An 18,350-nucleotide genomic window follows, 5' to 3' on the forward strand; every position below is an offset into this window, starting at 1 on the left:
AGAAGAGTGACCCCTGACCTGACGCATGACGTGTTGACCAAAGCGGAAGCGCAGAGGATAGAGCAAAACAAAACACCGGTCGTGACTTAGAAGTCTAAAATGAGAATTTTTAAAGAGTAAAGTAGGAGGATTTTGATATAAAAGAGGAGCTTGAGTTTGTTACCCTGCCCTATTTGTAAATTTTTTCGTCAAAGGTCATGCTACTCCTACATCATATGTCAGGTAAGAGGTCACTCTTCCGCCATAAGTTGACTTGTGTACGGCAGTTACCGGAAGCTAGTTATTATAGTGTATAAAGTTTCAAATATGCATATTTTTCTTACAAAAACTAATCACTTCACTTCAGAAGGCCTTTATTAACGCCCTGGATTACTGTTATGATGGATGGATGCACTTTTTTGGGATTCAGAATCTAGGGTACTATTCACTCCCATGGAAAAACCAGGATATTTTTTTAAATATACCTCCGATTGTGTTTGGCTGAAAGAAGAAAGTCATATACACCTAGGATGGCTTGATGGTGAGTAAACCCTCCTGCAAGTTGTGAGGTGGGGCCTCCATGGATTGGATTTATTGGTCCAGCACATCCCATAGATCAGGGATGGAGAACTTTGGTCCTGGAGGACCACTGTCCTGCAGGGTTCAGCTCCAACCTTAATCAAACATCAAAAAGGTCTTCAGAGTAACTAGAAAGCTACAGTCAGGTGAGTCTTTATCAGGGTTGGCGCTAAACTGCAGGACAGTGGCTCTTCAGGACCGAAGTTGCCCATCCCTGCCACAGATGTGCAATCGGATTGAGAATTTGGAGGCCAAGGCAACACTTTGAACACTTTGTCATGTTCCTCAAACCATTCCTGAAGCAATTTTTGCAGTGTGGCAGGGTTTTACATGCTCTGCAACTTCTCTGCATCTTTAGGTATTTGGTACATGTAATAATATAATAAATGTTATTCACTTCAACTCTCAGTGGTTTTAATGTTGTGGCTGATCAGTGTAGCTGCATTTACATTACATGGTTCAAGTGACCCAAATCCGATTTAATTTTTTCATCTTATGTGGCACAGATATGACCTTACAAACATGTAAGCAGGAAAAAAGCACATGGATTCCAAAATTCTCAGATCAATTTCATATCTCATTCATATGTGGAAATAAATCTGATATGAATCGCATATGTGCACTTGCGTCTGCCATGTAAGCAAACAGATCAGATATTTTGTCATTGAAAAAGCGACATTGGTGAATGACGTCTACTCAGCTGAACACCAATCGTGATCACATAAAACTTTCAATGGTGCAATGGAGGATGAAGGCTCAACCCAATGTTTTACTGACCTTTAAAGATGGTGCGGAAAGAAAAAGATTGTATTATCATTTCATCTGAGTCCATTGCAAATCGCGCCATTTTTACTTCCTTTTCGGCCTAAGCTTTTCTGGGTCATTATGTCTACCTTGGGTTGTTTCACCAAGTGTATAGTGTAAATGCAGATATCGGATATGGGTCATTTTTAAAAGAAGAAGTAAAACAAAATTGGATATAGTCAACAAATCGGAATTGGGCATCAAAACCTGCAGTGTAAATGTGGCCTAACAGCAGTTAGACTAAAATATGAAAGTGACTCATGTGACACCTGGTGAATCTTCTGTTCTTCACCGAACGCCTCAAGGATGATTGAGACAAAGAGGGTCAGTATCACAAACGTAATGAAGATGACACAAGTGGAAATGATGAGAGCGCCGAGCACGGGATCAGAATCCATCACCTGTAGAGATAGCATGAAAGCTGCGATAAAGCAAAAGCTTTTCGGTGACACTTTACAATAAAGTCTCCTATGTTAACATTAGTTAATGCATTAAATAACAAATAGCAATATATTTTTTCATGTTAATAAAATTTTTATTGTTCATGTTAGTTCACAGTACATCAACTAATGTTAACAGGTAAAACTTTTGATCTTAAAACTGTATTAGTAAACACTAAGATTCATAAATGTTGTAGACGAATTGTTCATTGTTAGTTCATGTTAAAGGGTTAGTTCACCCAAAAATGAAAATTACATTATTTATTATTCACCCTTATGTCGTTCCACACCCATAAGAAGATATTTTTGATAAAATCCGATGGCTCAGTGAGGCCTCTGTTAACACTTTCAGATGCCCAGAAAGGTACTAAAAACATATTTAAAACAGTTCATGTGAGTAGAGTGGTTCAACCTTAATGAGAATACTTTTTGTGCGCCAAAAAAACAAAATAACGACTTTACAACAATATCTAGTGATGGGCGATTTCAAAACACTGCTTCATGAAGCTTTACGAATCTTTTGTTTCGAATCAGTGGTTCGGATCGCCTATCAAATTGCCAAAGTCACATGAACCATTGAAATTTTGAAACACTTATGACAAAACAAAGCCTCTTTTACTGAAATCACGTGACTTCAGCGCTCCGAACCACTGATTCGAAACAAAAGATTTGTAAAGCTTCGAAGCAATGTGTAATCGCCCATCACTAGATATTGTTGAAAAGTCGTTTTGTTTTTTTGGCGCACAAAAAGCATTCTCGTTGAACCACTGTAGTCACATGAACTGTTTTAAATACGTCTATAGTAGCTTTCTGGGCATCTGAAAGTGTTAATTAACTTGCTGGCAATAGAGGCCTCACTGAGCCATTGGATTTCATCAAAAATATCTTAATTTGTGTTCTTAAGATGAACGAAGGTCTTATGGGTGTAGAACGACGCGAGGATGAGTAATTAATGACTGAATTTTCATTTTTGGGTGAACTAACCCTTTAAGTAACTAACGTTAACAAATGAGACCTTACTGTAAGTGTTATTAGCTTTTCTGTGTTACTTTCCAAGTTTGCCTGTAAATCATTTTACGTACCTCATCATAATTGAAGATGCCAAACTGCAAACTGAAGATTGTCCTGAACGCATCTGGGAACGTTTTGTATGAGTACAGCTTCCATCCAAATATTAGATTGCACTATTGAAAACAAATACACGATATTAATTCTTAAAAAAAAAAAAAAAAAAAAAAGACTGAGATGCACCTAAAATTAAAGTCTATGGGGCATCTATTCAATGTTTGCTGCATAGACTTCAATTGTAAGTGTGTTCCTGTGTTTTCTGCTTTTTTAATTTAAATATAAAATCTTGTTTTTGTTTGATTTTCAAACTGAAGAACAAGTAGAAATTGTCTGTGGTACTGTGGCTGCTTATAGAGCTAAAAGGTGGCTTGCAGTTTTTTCAATGTTAAGATACTTTTATGAGCCTATTTTACCAAAACAGTATTTTAAATTCACCATGAAATCAAAATTGATGATTCTTATTTTTTTTATTTTCTCTGATGATGTTTACTGGTGTGAGGGCGGGACAGCCTGTCACTCACATGAGATCGACCAATAGCAAACCACAACCACCCAACGAACCAATCAATTTCGGATGGACAAAATCAAGTCCCGCCCTACATTTTTTCCTCATTCAAGAAGCCGTTTCACTCACATATACATCACAATGGGGAAAAACAAGTTTATCACAACTTCCGTTTCATGCTGACTTTAAACCGTTATTGACTGTAGAAAGTTGTTTCCCCTTACAGTGAGAGAATAGGCCAAGAGGATAATGATGATAACCACAATGAAACTGGACATATCGTTCCATGCCCGCTGCAGTGAGGAGGTGATGAGGTGTAGTTTAGGGTTGAGTCTCAGCAGATGCCAGAGTTTTACACAGGCCAGAAGAACCAAGAAAGCCATGAGATATCCCAGAGTAACATCTATGACAGCTGTGTCATGGAAACTGGGAAACCTGCAAGACAGGAATAGCATTTGTTCAGTTCACTCATTCATTCATTCTCCAAACCGCTTGTCCTATGTAGGGTCGTGGGATGTTCAATTCATGTTCACATCAAAACATTAGAAAGAAAAGATCTACTTACTGATCTTTGTGTTTCTGGTAGTATTCAATGTCTTTGTCTCCCTGCACGGTTCTCTTGATGAAAACTGATAATGAACTCCAACTTAAAATGATGATGGCCAGGTCTAACAGATTCCACTTGTTTTTGAAATATGCCCATTTCTGCCGCTTCAACAGCTTTCCCTGTTCAACCCCAAAGTTCAACCCCAAATGTGAATGGTTTAATATGAATCTAACGAGCATTGCAATTTAAGGAACGGTTCACCCCAAAGTTCAATTTCTATCATTATTTACTTAAGTACTTCTTTATTCTGTGAAACAAAAGAAGGAGATGTTTAGACATGATGTTCAAGCTGCTCTTTTCCAAATAAAGAAAATTAATGGTCAGTCAAGCTCCAAAAATAATAAAAAAGGAGTCCTAAAAGTCAAAAAGCTCATATGTACTACATTCCAAATATTTTAGTTTGTTCCTTGCAAAAAGCTGATGTTTGGAGGAGTTGAAACATAGAGCAGAAGTCAGAAGGTCTACTGTTATTGTACTTTTATGGTTTCTTTTGATCAGTTTTGGAGCTTGACAGCCCCTGGTCATGCTTCACTTTCATTATATTGAAAAGAGCTAAGTGAACATTCTGCTCTAACTAAAAACAGAAAACGTTTTATGCGTTTTGGCCATTCATTGACACGACAACAGCGTTTTGGTGGTCTGAAAACGCAAACTTTTTAAAATGGGATACAACATGCACGTTTCTTAAAACAGTACCATCTAAACTACATGTAAACTACAAAAACACGAAATTGTGAAAATGGTGATGTCATGAGAATGCGTATTTCGTGTTCAGTCTATAGGTGTGTAGTGTTTCTTTATAAAGTGACAACTACTGTCCTGGCAGCAGAATACATAGTTTTTAATTGTTTTCGCTGATCCATGTGAACGAGGATCGCTTTGACAATGTTGTCGTCTGTACGGGAAAAGCGCAAAGGAAAAACTTTTGTTTTTAGTACATCGTTGCTGTGTAAACATACCCTTAAAGGGATAGTTCACCCAAAAATAAAAATTCTGCCATCATTTACTCACACTTATGTCATTCCTGTAAGACTTTCGTTCATCTTCAGAGCACAAATTAAGATATTTTTGATGAAATCTGAGCAATTTCTGTACCTCCATTGACAGCTATGCAACTACTTTGATGCTTCAAAAAGTTCATAAAGAGATCGTAAAACTAATTCTTATGAATTGAGTGGTTTAGTCCAAATTTTCTGAAGAGACAGCACATGCTGCTTAATTTCTCTCTCTCTCTCTGCGTTAATAACTGCGTTAATAAGTGCGTTAATAACTGTATCAACGGTATTATTCTGCTATCAAGGCTCAAGCCTTCGCTTGACATGCAATAACCAGTGAGGTTCATTCTCGTGTTACGCAGCCCGTTTGAGCTTCCGTAAGAGGTTTGTTCTTGCGCGTCAAGCAGGTTTGGTTGGGCTTCTGTTTATGTTCGCTGATCAAAGTTTATATGTGAATAAAAGCCTAAATCTGTTCATCATATAAAGCGATTGAGTCTCTTCAGAAAATTTTGACTAAACCACTCAATTCATATGGATTAGTTTTACGATCTCTTTATGAACTTTTTAAAGCGTCAAAGTGTCAGTTGTGTATCTGTCTATGGAGGAGTCAAAGAGCTCTGAGATTTCATCAAAAAGTTCTTAATTTGTGTTCCGAATATGAACGAAAGTCTTATGGGTTTGGAACGACATGAGGGTGAGTAATTAATGAAAGAATTTTCATTTTTGGGTGAACTATCCCTTTAAAAATAAAGGTTCTTTATTGGCATCGATGATTCCATGAAGAACCTTTAACATCTATAGAACCTTTCCATTGCACAAAAGGTTCTATATAGTCAAAAAATGTTTTTTAGATTATTAAAATTTTCTTCACACAGGAAAAAAATGGTTCACTGAAAGGTTCTTTGGGGAACACAAAATGGTTCTTCTATGGCATTTGCTGTCAAAACCCCCTTTTGGAACCTTTTTGGAAAGTCATATGGGTTTGGAAAAACTTGAGAATGAGCAAATTATGAAAGAATTTTAATTTTTTGGGGTGAACTATTCCTTTAAAAGTTCATTGAAATGATTCTATCAGAGAGCTTACCTGCAAAAACATGTAGTAGACGATGAAGAGTAAATAAAAGACCTGAGAGGCCATGAGAACGGACTGAAAGCCACCTGTGGACTGGTAGAGTCGGACACTCTGCACCACGCTGTGAAACTGAAATGCACCTGTAAAATAAAAAGTGTAAGCTCAGCTTTGCAATAAAACATGAAGGTTTTATATGAATGGGAATGATTGTTCTTTTTCCTCACCCACAGCAGTGCTCTCCAGTATCAGCGTGACAATGCAGAACAGATTGACATTCGCATTGTACACCGTAAACTCTGTAAAAACCGCCCTTGTGTACATATCCAACCAGGTGGAGTTAAATAGATATTGAAGCTTCCTGTTGGTTGAAGGGAGGTATATTGTTAGGATAATATGCATAAAATATACCCTTGTGACATAAATAAAATGTATTAATTAAATAAACAAATAAATAAAAATGTATTAAAGCTTAAACTTATATTAAATTAATTTACCTAAACCTTAGAGTGCTTTTTTGTCCCACTTGGGACTTAAATACATCATTATATGCTATTTCATAATTATTTATTGTCTTTGAAATATGAAGTGTGTTCCTGAATGTACTGACAAGCATTTGTGGTAAACTAAAATATACTTTAATGTCATTTCTATTGAAATAGTGTCATGTGTATTTAAATGTATTTATAATCAAACATCTGTAATGGTGAAATTGCAATTTAGTACATTTAAAATCTATGAACTTTAAATGTAATTTAATGTGCTTTAGTATGTTAGTGAACACATCAAAATCAGTGTGCTACTTTAAAACATTACAAAAGATTATTAAAACATGATGTAAAATGTACATTAAAGTAAAACTGTTCATTTTACATTATTACACAGTGCATTTTAAGTGTACTTAAGTGTGTTAAGAAACATTTAAAGTGTACTCTCTTAAGTGCACTTAAGTGGACTTTTATTGCATTAATATTATATTGTGAATATAATAAAATCAAGAAAACTAGATTTAAACAATAAGACTAAATGTGTTGAGCTATATAACAATAATTTGTTTTCTGTCTATAAATGTAACCAGTTGTTCCCTTGTCTAATAAAACGTAATATATTAAAGCATCTTTGGTGTTTCCATGGTTTCTACAAAATAAAATCAGAAATCGAGGGTAACGTGGGTATGTTGTCACTGATAGGCAACTCTCGCACAGTCGGACACGTCCATGTCCTGGTAAAAATTGCTTATTAATCTGGATTTAAACATTCTTGGAAACATTTGGGATAATGTAAGTACACAAGTCAACAAAATATATAACACTGTTCTAGTGGTTTTTGGATATTTTAATCCAAAAATCCAACATATTGTGCCTTTAATTAAAGCCCTGACAACAACATAGTGTTGGCCCAGATCTGGCCCACATCTGGTCCGTGTGTAATCCAGATGTGGGCTGGATCTGGGCCACACTATGTTGTTGTCTGGGAGGTAAAGGATAACATTTTCCTGTAACAATACATTCTGCTATCCCAATTCAGTGTGCAGAGTCACCTAATAGTGAAATATATCCAAAATCACATACTTCCCTACTATATAGTAGGTGAAAAGCAGTATGTGACAAAAGAAGTATGTCTGAATTCACAGTAGAGTAGGCAAAAAGTACCGGGATGACCTACTACTTCCGGCTATTTTCTTTACTATCTCATGAGGCCAAATGGGAGAGGATTTTTTAATGAAATGTAACTGACATTGGTAGGTCACATGATAATGACAGCATGGCGAATGTAGTACATTCGGATTATATTCATACTATATAGAAACATACTTTTTTAGCGATCATGAAGTAATTACTTATTCAAAATAAGTACCTACTCAAGAGAGTATGCGATTTTGAACGCAGCCACTCTGTTTGGTCCAACTAAAATGGAGGTTGTATTTATGTGATTACTCACCAGCTCGCGTTTTGCAGGTCAGAACCGAGGTCCATGACATAGCCTCCTCCTCTATAAAGTGCAATCATACCCCAAACGGGGATTGCTTTGAGCGTGGACTGGCTTTGGTACTGCCAAGCTGTGACGGTGTCCTCAGAAGCATTTACAAAATTAAACTCTTCCCAACCTGGACCGTAAGAGCTCATATCCTCATTGTCCCAAGAGTAAGGTGCATTGCAGTGGGGAACAGCGTGACGCATGGACTTAGCAATCATACAAGAGTCTCTCGTCACCCTAACTTGACGAAGACGAGCACTCCCAACAAGTTTTGAGTTTCCATCTGTTATAAAACCTTGGAAATAAAAATGAAATAGTCAATAAACACATCAGTCAATAATGCGGCCATTTACTGAAGCTCAATGGGTTGAAACTAAAGCTCTCGAGATCCTCCTGATAGATCTTCACCACTATTTGGATAGTATAAAATGGGAAGTAGATTTGTAGGAGTCCTTATAGATCTGACGGTCCAGGAGACCTTAAATACCAATTAAAGAAGATTATTGTGCACTTGTTATATTCTTGACGAATCAAGATAATGGAACTACCTGGATATTCTCCGAACAGGTTACTAAGAAGTACAGTATTAGCCCAGGTGAACACATCATTGTGGTTCATACTGTCTGAAATGCCATTGCTGAACCTCTGCCGGATGTGCTGTGCGAGGTAGAATCCATTTTCATCTCGCTGACCATATGCCACCAAGAGCAGCATCCACAAGAACCCCAGAAAAACTGCAAAGGAAATACAGGTCTGTGCTCAAACGTTCTTTCACATGGTCATCGGCTGAAAGGGAACAGTTGTTTTTTCCTACCTAGAATCTCCATGATGAGTGCCCGTGCTTTCTGCTGTTTGACCATGTTTCTCCTAAGCTTTTCAATATCACTGGAAGGTGGAGGCTGATAGAAGCTGTGTGTACAATCCCTTTTAGCAAGTCGCACTCCATAGAGACCATCTACTGAAGAGATCAGAATTGAATGCAACAAATAAAAAAAAAGATCTGATTAGACTCTTTAAAAAGAATGAGAGAGACATTCCCTTATGAAAAACAAGTGAAGAGTTCCATTGCAAAAACCTCTAAGTCCATCTGACATATTTTCTTTTAAATGAGCATTTTTTTTATCAGGTTCCTATGTTTAGGTTCAGTAATTTCACTGTAATGGCAACGAAAAGGTTATTCGTCAATTATTAAAGGGTTAATTCACCCAAAAATGAAAATTCTGTCATTAATTACTCACCCTCATGTCGTTCTACACCCATAAGACCTTCGTTCATCTTCAGAACACAAATGAAGATATTTTTGATAAAATCCGATGGCTCAGTGAGGCCTCCATTGAAAGCAAGATAATTAACACTTTCAATCCCCAGAAAGCTACTAAAGACATATTTAAAACAGTTCATGTGACTGCAGTGGTTCAACCTTAATGTTATGAAGCGACAAGAATACTTTCTGTGCACCAAAAAAACAAAATAATGATTTTATTCAACAATATCTAGTGATGGGCGATTTCAAAACACTGCTTCATGAAGCTTCAAAGCTTTACGAATCTTTTGTTTCGAATCAGTGGTTTAGAGTGTGTATCAAACTGCCAAAGTCACGTGATTTCAGTAAATGAGGCTTCGTTACGTCATAAGTGTTTCAAAATTTCAATGGTTCACGTGACTTTGGCAGTTTGATACGCACTCTGAACCACTGATTCGAAACAAAAGATTCGTAAAGCTTCGAAGCTTCATGAAGCAGTGTTTTGAAATCGCCTATCACTAGATATTGTTGAGTGAAGTCGTCATTTAGTTTTTTTGGCACACAAAAAGTATTCTCGTCGCTTCATAACATTAAGGTTAAACCACTGTAGTCACATGAACTGTTTTAAATATGTCTTTAGTACCTTTCTGGGCGTTTGAAAGTGTAAATTAACTTGCTTTCAATGGAGGCCTCACTGAGCCATCGGATTTTATCAAAATTATAATTTGTGTTCTGAAGATGAACAAAGGTCTTACGGGTTTAGAACGACATGAGGGTGAGTAATTAATGACATAATGACATTTTTGGGTGAACTAACCCTTTAAAATATCTTATTTTCAAAAATGTCACTTTAGTCTATTTATTTGTATTTAACAAATTTGACTGTCTTTTGCGGCAAAACCAGTTAAGTCTATGTGTGCTTTTTTTGCAAAAACCTCCAAGTCCACCACTTTGGACAACAAGACATAGTAAAATGTCTGTTTCTGTCAGTTTTACAGCAGCAAAAGGAACACTGTTGTGTTTACTTGCTACTCGCGAAATCCTGTCATAATTGCCACTGTAATGATAAACAAAACATGATAAAAACTTGCAGCTCTGCAATTGAAAGTGGCTCATACACACACCGTCATTCATATTGAAATCAAATCATTCAATTCACATCTTCCGACTGGTTCTTCTGTGGACTTAGAGGCTTGCTGACAAAGGGAAGTGGTGTTTAGCGGTTTCTGCCAACGAACCAGTATTTCTGAATGAGCTGACGCTGGGATTTAGCGGATTTGAAACAAAAAAAAAAATATATGATGAACGTATACTATATGCAGAGAGCATTCGCTAAATATTATCTAATTTTTGACGGAGGTGGCATTTAGCAGACACACTGGTCCAGCCGACCAGAAGGAGGGGCTTCATATAGACAGGAAATAGAGCGTTACTGACAGACTGGGAAGAGAGGTGCTGCAAAATATGTGAAAATATATATTTTTTGGAACATTCAAGCATGAAATTTTTTTCTAGTAGACCCCCCCCACACACACACAAAAAAACAAAACAAAAAACAACATCAACAAAATTTTTTTAAAAAGGGCATAATGGGTCGCCTTTAAGATTTGAAGGACAACAACTGCATATTCACCACAATTAAGCACATTTCTTTTCACAAGGGTTGGCTATTTGTGCCACATACCTGACATACATACTTTCTAATTACCTGTGCAAGTGGTTGTTTTCTTACGTAAAGTGTCAATAAGTTCTGCATCTTCAAAATTGATTTTTTTCACCACCAATGCAAAGAAAATCGCCAAACAAAACACCTGCCAAATGAAACGCACAATAGCATAGTCAAAAAAACATAACATTGTAAATACAGTAGCATTTTGACTGCAGCTCTTTACCTTTACAGGCTGGGTGAAGAAGAGGCTCTCAGTGAAGGACATCGCAATGGAGATTATCCAACTGATCGAGCGATCCTTTCCGTATTTCAGTCCATACAACATGGTAAAGTACCCTGACACCACACTTGTGGCTGCAACAAGAAGCCAACCCACATAAACAAACCACCAGGGCAGACCCTTCCTGCTGCAGCTGCTGTCTTTTTTGGGGCTCAAGCTACAGGTCCGCTGCTCAATGATGGGTCTGGAGGAACGGTGACTCTCCAGCAGTTTTTTCATGCTCTGGACCTGAAGTAAAACTTGGCTGTAGCTCCCAGGCCTAGAAAAGCCTGAAGGCCCCAGCAGCTTCACTTCTCCCTCCAAGTTTTCAAGTTGTTTGGACAGATGATGGCTGTAGGTCCAGAAAACAGAGGTTTCATTTTTGTGTATGAAGTGCTGTTGTTCGATGAGGTTCTGCAGCTCTGACAGTAAAGTGCTGACGTCTGCCTTATCAGGGCATTTCTCTGTTTTCAGGACGGGGCATCTCATGGCATTTCCAAACAAGTATGTGATTCTCTGTATGTCCTAATGAAAAATGGTTACACTTTATTATAAGGTGTCCTTGTTACAGTGTAATTATACATTTAAGTACTGAGTAACATTAATTAACTAGATGTACTTACTACATAATTAGGATTAGTTGCTTGTTGTAATTATGCATAATTTACTGTTATTACTATAACAAGTACATGTAAGATGTGTAACGGACACTGTAAAATAAAGTGCTACCGAAAAATGATAAAATATGTCATTTTGGCCAAATAATGTGGCACATCAAGTAACCACACTCAAGATTATAATCACACTTTAAGATTTACGAATTTCAATTGTATAGTAAAATTCCATACAATTGAAATGAATAATCTTTACATATTAATCATATTATGAATTAAGAATTTTAAATGACTTAAAAAAAAACTAAAGCTTAATAAAACATTTTGTATAATATTAATGTAACAAAGGAATGGACATTTCAATTTATGTGATTTCGTATTCATAAATTTAAACATATTTTCATTTTATTTAATTTTTTTCAAATTTATGAATAAACATAAACTGAAATGGTTCCCTTCCCTTGTTCCATTAAGATTATACAAAATATTTTATTAAGCTCATTTTTTTACTCATTTTTTAATTTATAATATGAATAATAAGGATTTTATTCAATTTAATTGTATGGAATTTTACTATACAATTGAAAATCGTAAATCTTAAAAAAAAAAAAAAAAAAAAGGCTTAAACAATTTTTTGAGTGCATGTTTGTTTGAGGTCACTGATTTTTTTTAACTTTTACTTTTATTCAGCAAGGATGCATTCATTTGATCAAAAATGACATGACACACTTTCAAATCTATTTCAAATAAATGATGTTCTTTTGAACTTTCTATTCATCAAAGAATACTGAAAAAACAATGATTCGCAGTTTCCACACTATAATAAGCAGCAGAGCAATTTTCAACTGTGATGATAATAAGAAATATATCTTAAGTAGCAAATCAGCATATTAGAATGATTTCTGAAGGATCATGTGACACTGAAGACTGGAGTACTGGCTGTTGAAATCCAGTTTTGGAATAAATACAATTTTGAAATATATTAGAGTAGAAAACAGTAATTTTTAATTCTAATAATATTTCACAATATCACTGTTTTTGACTGTATTTTTGAAAAAACAAATGCAGCCTTGGCAAGCATATGAATTTTCTTTCAAAAACAAAAAAAATCTTTTAGGTATTGTACATGATACACTCTTAACAATAAAGGTTCACAGTTCTAAAACGAACAGTTCTAAAAAGAACCATTTTTTCTTCATGTGAAAAACATTTTATTAACCTAAAGAACACTTTTTCCACTATAAAGAACATTTTGTGCACTGGAAAGGTTCTAGATGTTAAAGGTTCTTCATGGAACCATCAATGCCAATAAAGAACCTTTAACATCTAGAACCTTTCCAATGCACAAAATGTTCTTTATTGGCATTGATGGTTCCATGGTTCCACCTAGATGTTAAAGGTTCTTCATGGAACCATCAATGCCAATAAAGAGCCTTTATTATTAAGAGTGTAGGTACATGAATATAGTAGACATGAGTATTGGTTACCATCACTAGCTGAATTGCTGAAACATACTGTACTTTTTGTTTAAACAAAAATAATGTGCATAATTAATTAAACATGCAGGACTTACATTAATAAGAAAATCTACTGTTAAAGTGTTCTCAAAATTTGGAGAGAAGGTCTCATACGGGATCTCTTTCTCCATCTGAGGAGGCTCAGGCTTCTTATGTGCCTTTTGTTTCTTTGTCTTCTTTTTTCGGGGACGTGAGTGTCTGAAGATTCCCACAATTAGTAGGTTGACAGGGAACACAATGAAGGAGCTCTGGATGCCAATCTTCACCTGACTCCAGGTCAGTTTAATCTGGCCTTTGGATAAAAGAGAATCAAAGACCCACCAAACATCAGTTATGATGTCAATCAATCAATTAAAATGTTAAAATATTTATATGATATTCTTTTTTAATTATTATATCATAGGACATGACGTTATTCAAAGACATATTGTGGCATGACAAGTAAATCTTTGAACAGACATTACAAAAAGTGGCTTTAGAATCAATAAACGGCTTTATTTCCATATCACTGAACATAAGTAGGACTATTATATGACAAAGTGTTATGATATATAACACTTTAGACATTCTACTAACTATAAGCAACTACATGTCAACTTATTCTACTAATCCTAACAGTCTACTAATACTCTGATGAGAGGTAGTTAACATGTAGATGCAAATGAATGAAAGTTAGTTGACATGTAGTTGTAGAATATCTAAACTGAACTACTGAAATAAGTATAACCGCTACTTTTTGAATCATACCCATATCCATTGTCTGCTCCGTGGGGTCTGTGGGAATCCCGTAGAACATGATACTGGCCAACATGGAGCAGAGCAGCACTGAGAAACAGCACGAGACACGCTGCACACGGGTGAAATTACTGCTGGGCGGTCGACTGACCACAGAGTACCAGATGTGGCCGTCACAGAAGTCTGTTGTTGTCTTCATAAAGAATAAGTTGCTGCAGAAAGGAAAGTCTTTAGTTGCATTTCCAATGCATTTTCAAAAGCACTGTGAGATAGTGAGCTCACCTGAAGCCTTTCATGTCCATCTCTGATGCTACAGGAAACACTCTTTCAACAGTACAATCATCTATATCAACAGCCAGCCACGAGCTGCACAGGAAGTGCCACTTCTGCTCAGTCTGCAGGTCTTCAACCATCACCGAGTTAACATACCTGAGAAATATTAAATGAATTTTTCAAACACATGCTAGCCTTTGTGAAAATGAAGTGCACTTTCAGTAATTGTATTGAATGTGTACTTTAAATCTTAAAAGTGCGTTTTTTGGGGCAGATTGGACATTGTATGCCTGAGTTACAACAACTTCCTGTTTCATGGCTATAATCGCACACATTAGCACTTAGCCAAGTGTTGCATGATTTAACGTGTTTCTAGTATGTTTGGTACTTCATGGCATATTTAAATGTGTTTCAGGGAATGAATTACAGTGTAAAGCATGATATTTCCTGTTGCCAGCAGGTGGCGCTATGACTATCTGAATATTTGCATGTAGATGTCTTTAGGCCATGACTCTTATCACACATGTGAAGTTTGGGGCAGGTTGGACATTGTATGCCTGACTTACAACAGCTTCCTCTTTCATGGCGAAACATCAGACATTGTCAGGCCGCCATGGACACACCCTTCAGCGAAAACTCAAGATCTTCACAATATAACCTCGCTAAGGCCTTAAGATTAGACTGACCATATGTAACGGAGACCAGCTAGTAGTTGCTATGTGAGTAAACCTCACTCCTCTGATCTCAAGAGATGCTCTGACGACTGACGCTAGAGGTTGCAGCCTTTAGCCTCCTCGTTAGAGCGTCCAACTCCCACGCCGGAGACCAAGGTTTGAGGCCCGCGCAGAGTGGGGCGAGTAGGACCTGGGTGAGGGGTTACATTGGTGCCGTGACCCGGATGGGAGTGAGGTTTAGGGGGGTGAATGTAACGGAGGCCAGCTAGTAGTTGCTGTGCGAGTAAACCTCACTCCTCTGATCTCAAGAGATGCTCTAGCGACTGACGCTAGAGGTTGCAGCCTTTAGCCTCCTTGTTAAAGCATCCGGCTCCCACACCGGAGACCAGGTTCAAGGCCCGCGCAGAGCGAGGTGAGTAGGACCTGGGTGAGGGGTTACACATATATGATGTTGATCTGGTTAAATCTCAATGAGGAGTTAATCACAGTGTAAAACATGACTTTTCCAGTTGCCCACAGGTGGCGCTATGACTGTAACTGAATATTGGCATGTAGATGTGTTCAGGCCAGGACTCTAATAAAACGTGAAGTTTGGGGCAGATCGGACATTGTATGCTTGAGTTACAAGAACTTCCTGTTTCATGGCGAAACATTGAATTTTGTCAGGCCACCACGGACACGCCCTTCAGCGAAAACTCAGGATCTTCGCAATGTACGTGAAACGTAGCGCGAATAGCGCCTAATTGAAATTTTTTTGAGGTGGCGCTATTGAGCCATTTTGCCACACCTTATTCTGAAACCAATATCAGTCGTAATTTTAAGTTTCATGAGTTTTCGAGCATGTTTAGGCTCTCAAAAACTCACGCCATCGGTGCTCGGGCCCTAATAATTCATCAAAAAATGTAAAAATATGGAATTTACTCCACTTTACTGCAATCTTCATTTTAACAAACTTGAAATTTGGAATGCAGCAAAATGCTAAATTTTGTCACTTGAGCTTGTGTTTCCTTTCCTGCATTTGCATGTGTAGGAATGGAAGTCAATGGAGCAAAAAAGTGTAGTGTGACCGCCCCTTTAATACAAATAGTGAGGTTGAGTAGATGATGACTGTAGTAGGTGAACTGTTCTTTTAACACCATTTTACCAAGCAGGATGATCTCCTGAGTTGTCATGCCACAGTCTGATGCTCTGCAACTCTCCAAGTGGGAAAGGGGTGGTCAGTAAGAACAGGTCCACACCTCCCCTTTCAAACACTGGCTTAACAGGGTCAGTCAGGTGATGGGGCTCACATTCTCCCTCTGTGCCTTGTAGAGTCACTATAACCTGAAGTGACAATGCAGAGTTGGTATGTAACAACATATGATCAGAATTCCTGAAGAAGTGCTTAGGCTAAATGCGCATGCTAACCCGTGATGAAGTGGAGGCTCCCATGCGATGTCCAGTGCTGATCTTCAGCAAGTAACAGTACTCAGCAAAGGGATCATTGTCCTCTAGCACAGTAATCTTCACCTTTTGTAGGACACAATATATCTTATTTATAAGTTTTATAAGGCCAAATTTAAGATCTCTAAATTATCAACAGAATCAAAACTTTGCTAAAAAAAACCTGTTGTACACAATCTACTACATGCCTTCTGTTGTCAGATTCAAAGTTTATGCTTTTTTAGCAAGTAAAAGGCTTTTTCGTATCATTCTAAAAATGTCCCCTTTCATATCATGGTGCATGTGTCTTTTTGCTGTAAAATCTTTTTTTATAAAGTAAACGTAAGAATAAATTTTATATTGTTAGTAATATTTCAAGATGTAGCAACTTTTGTAGCAATATTTTATTATTTAAAAAAAAAATCATGTTTAAATGTGGCAATCAAATATGATCCATCAGACTTTTAAGGAACGTTTGTGTTCATCTCTCAATCATAGTATGGCATTACATTATATGTTTTGCCCCCACAATAAAAACTACATAAAACTAAGTATTTATATCATCTTACTAAGACATATTATTGGGAGATATAGAATGACAACTGATATTTATATGCATTTTATGTAAGTAATGTGCTATACTGTTATAAATGTCAAGATCACCAGCTGGAGTGCCCTTGAGAGCCACCAGGGGGCACTCCATCACAGGCCCCTCAACCTTCACATCTCCGAGCAGTTCAAGACAATAATAATATCATTGAATTGCAAGCTGTCGATATTTCATCTTAAATATCAGCCATATAATATCAGCAGCTGCACCAATTTGCATATTTTTGCTTAGTATGGGCTGTTTACTGTTTACTACATTTAAAACTAACTATACTGTTTTTTTCCTCTTTGAGTATGAGCTCCATATATCATACTATATGAGCCATAAAAGCCTGATGTATCAAATATGATAGAAAACATAAAACATATGCAATTTTTGTTCTTTTAGACTTTGTTTAAAGTTTCAATACCTTTAAAAAAAAAAAGAAAGAAGATTTTTATGACTATTAAATAAGGGTTCAAAGGGTCAAGTAAATGGGGTAAATTATTTTTAAGCTTGACTTTAAAACACAGTTCCTAGTGGCTAGAGTCTAGAGACTATAGATGCAGTAAAGTTAGACAGACCTTGGCCTTGTCCTGTAGGTCCTTCCTGCGCGCCCATGCCGCGGCCAGGATATAAGCTAAGAAGATAGCCCCGATAAAGCACACCACCACTGGGTTATTTGCAAAGTTGGAAAAAAGCTCAGCAGTCTTGGATGGATCTACCGTATTGGGCATGACAAAGAAACTGCTCCCAAAAAAGGTTAAATGGGTACACAGACACTGAGTAACATTTGGAGTTGTTTTAGGGCCAACCTAAAGAATAAAGAAGAGTGTTATCTCACAACTAAACTTTTGATAGCTAAGGCCTTGTTAGTCTTTAACTGATAAACTGATGCAAATGATCTGATAGCAAATGTCATTTATCACTCTAAAAATGCTGGTTTATTTAGTGACAAACCCAACCATTGGGTTTAAAAATTTAATTTAAAAATTTAAACCAACAGTTGGGTTTGTCCATATTTGACCCAAACATGGGTTAAAACAACCCAGCAGAATGATGTTTTAGAGTGATGTTTCATTGATTCATTGTTTATCTGAACTTCACTTAGGCCCAAAGTATACTTCACTTTTTACGTGTATGCGAGGGTCAGCGTACAGTGTGTGTGATGTGAATTTCGTCATCAGAAGAGTACATGCAAGTCGCACATGTGCATTTAATTTTTTTTGCAGTAATTAGTTTATCCACAAGGTGGCAACAGTGCCCTTGGGGTGTTGATTCACAAGGTAGTTGAAGAAAAACTGCATAAACAGAACAGACCGGAACGCATGC

At 36.9% G+C, this 18,350-nt stretch overlaps 1 protein-coding gene across 1 annotated transcript in view; it reads right to left on the reverse strand.

Annotated features, from left to right (window-relative positions):
• Window positions 1-18,350, reverse strand: part of pkd1l2b (polycystic kidney disease 1 like 2b) — a 35,913-nt gene that overhangs the window by 1,228 nt on the left and 16,335 nt on the right. The window contains exons 16-32 of the mRNA XM_051899545.1: window positions 17,603-17,833; window positions 16,415-16,516; window positions 16,152-16,330; window positions 14,343-14,489; window positions 14,073-14,272; window positions 13,382-13,617; window positions 11,159-11,719; window positions 10,975-11,077; window positions 8,838-8,978; window positions 8,572-8,757; window positions 7,988-8,318; window positions 6,274-6,407; window positions 6,062-6,189; window positions 3,941-4,101; window positions 3,600-3,810; window positions 2,885-2,986; window positions 1,632-1,763 (exon numbers count right to left, since the gene is read on the reverse strand). Coding sequence (XP_051755505.1) covers window positions 1,632-1,763; window positions 2,885-2,986; window positions 3,600-3,810; window positions 3,941-4,101; window positions 6,062-6,189; window positions 6,274-6,407; window positions 7,988-8,318; window positions 8,572-8,757; window positions 8,838-8,978; window positions 10,975-11,077; window positions 11,159-11,719; window positions 13,382-13,617; window positions 14,073-14,272; window positions 14,343-14,489; window positions 16,152-16,330; window positions 16,415-16,516; window positions 17,603-17,833 — 3,285 coding nt within the window. The remainder of the gene's footprint in view (window positions 1-1,631; window positions 1,764-2,884; window positions 2,987-3,599; window positions 3,811-3,940; window positions 4,102-6,061; window positions 6,190-6,273; window positions 6,408-7,987; window positions 8,319-8,571; window positions 8,758-8,837; window positions 8,979-10,974; window positions 11,078-11,158; window positions 11,720-13,381; window positions 13,618-14,072; window positions 14,273-14,342; window positions 14,490-16,151; window positions 16,331-16,414; window positions 16,517-17,602; window positions 17,834-18,350) is intronic.

The sequence above is a fragment of the Ctenopharyngodon idella genome, chromosome 7 (genome assembly GCF_019924925.1).
Source record: "Ctenopharyngodon idella isolate HZGC_01 chromosome 7, HZGC01, whole genome shotgun sequence".
NCBI classification, from domain to species: Eukaryota; Metazoa; Chordata; class Actinopteri; order Cypriniformes; family Xenocyprididae; genus Ctenopharyngodon; species Ctenopharyngodon idella.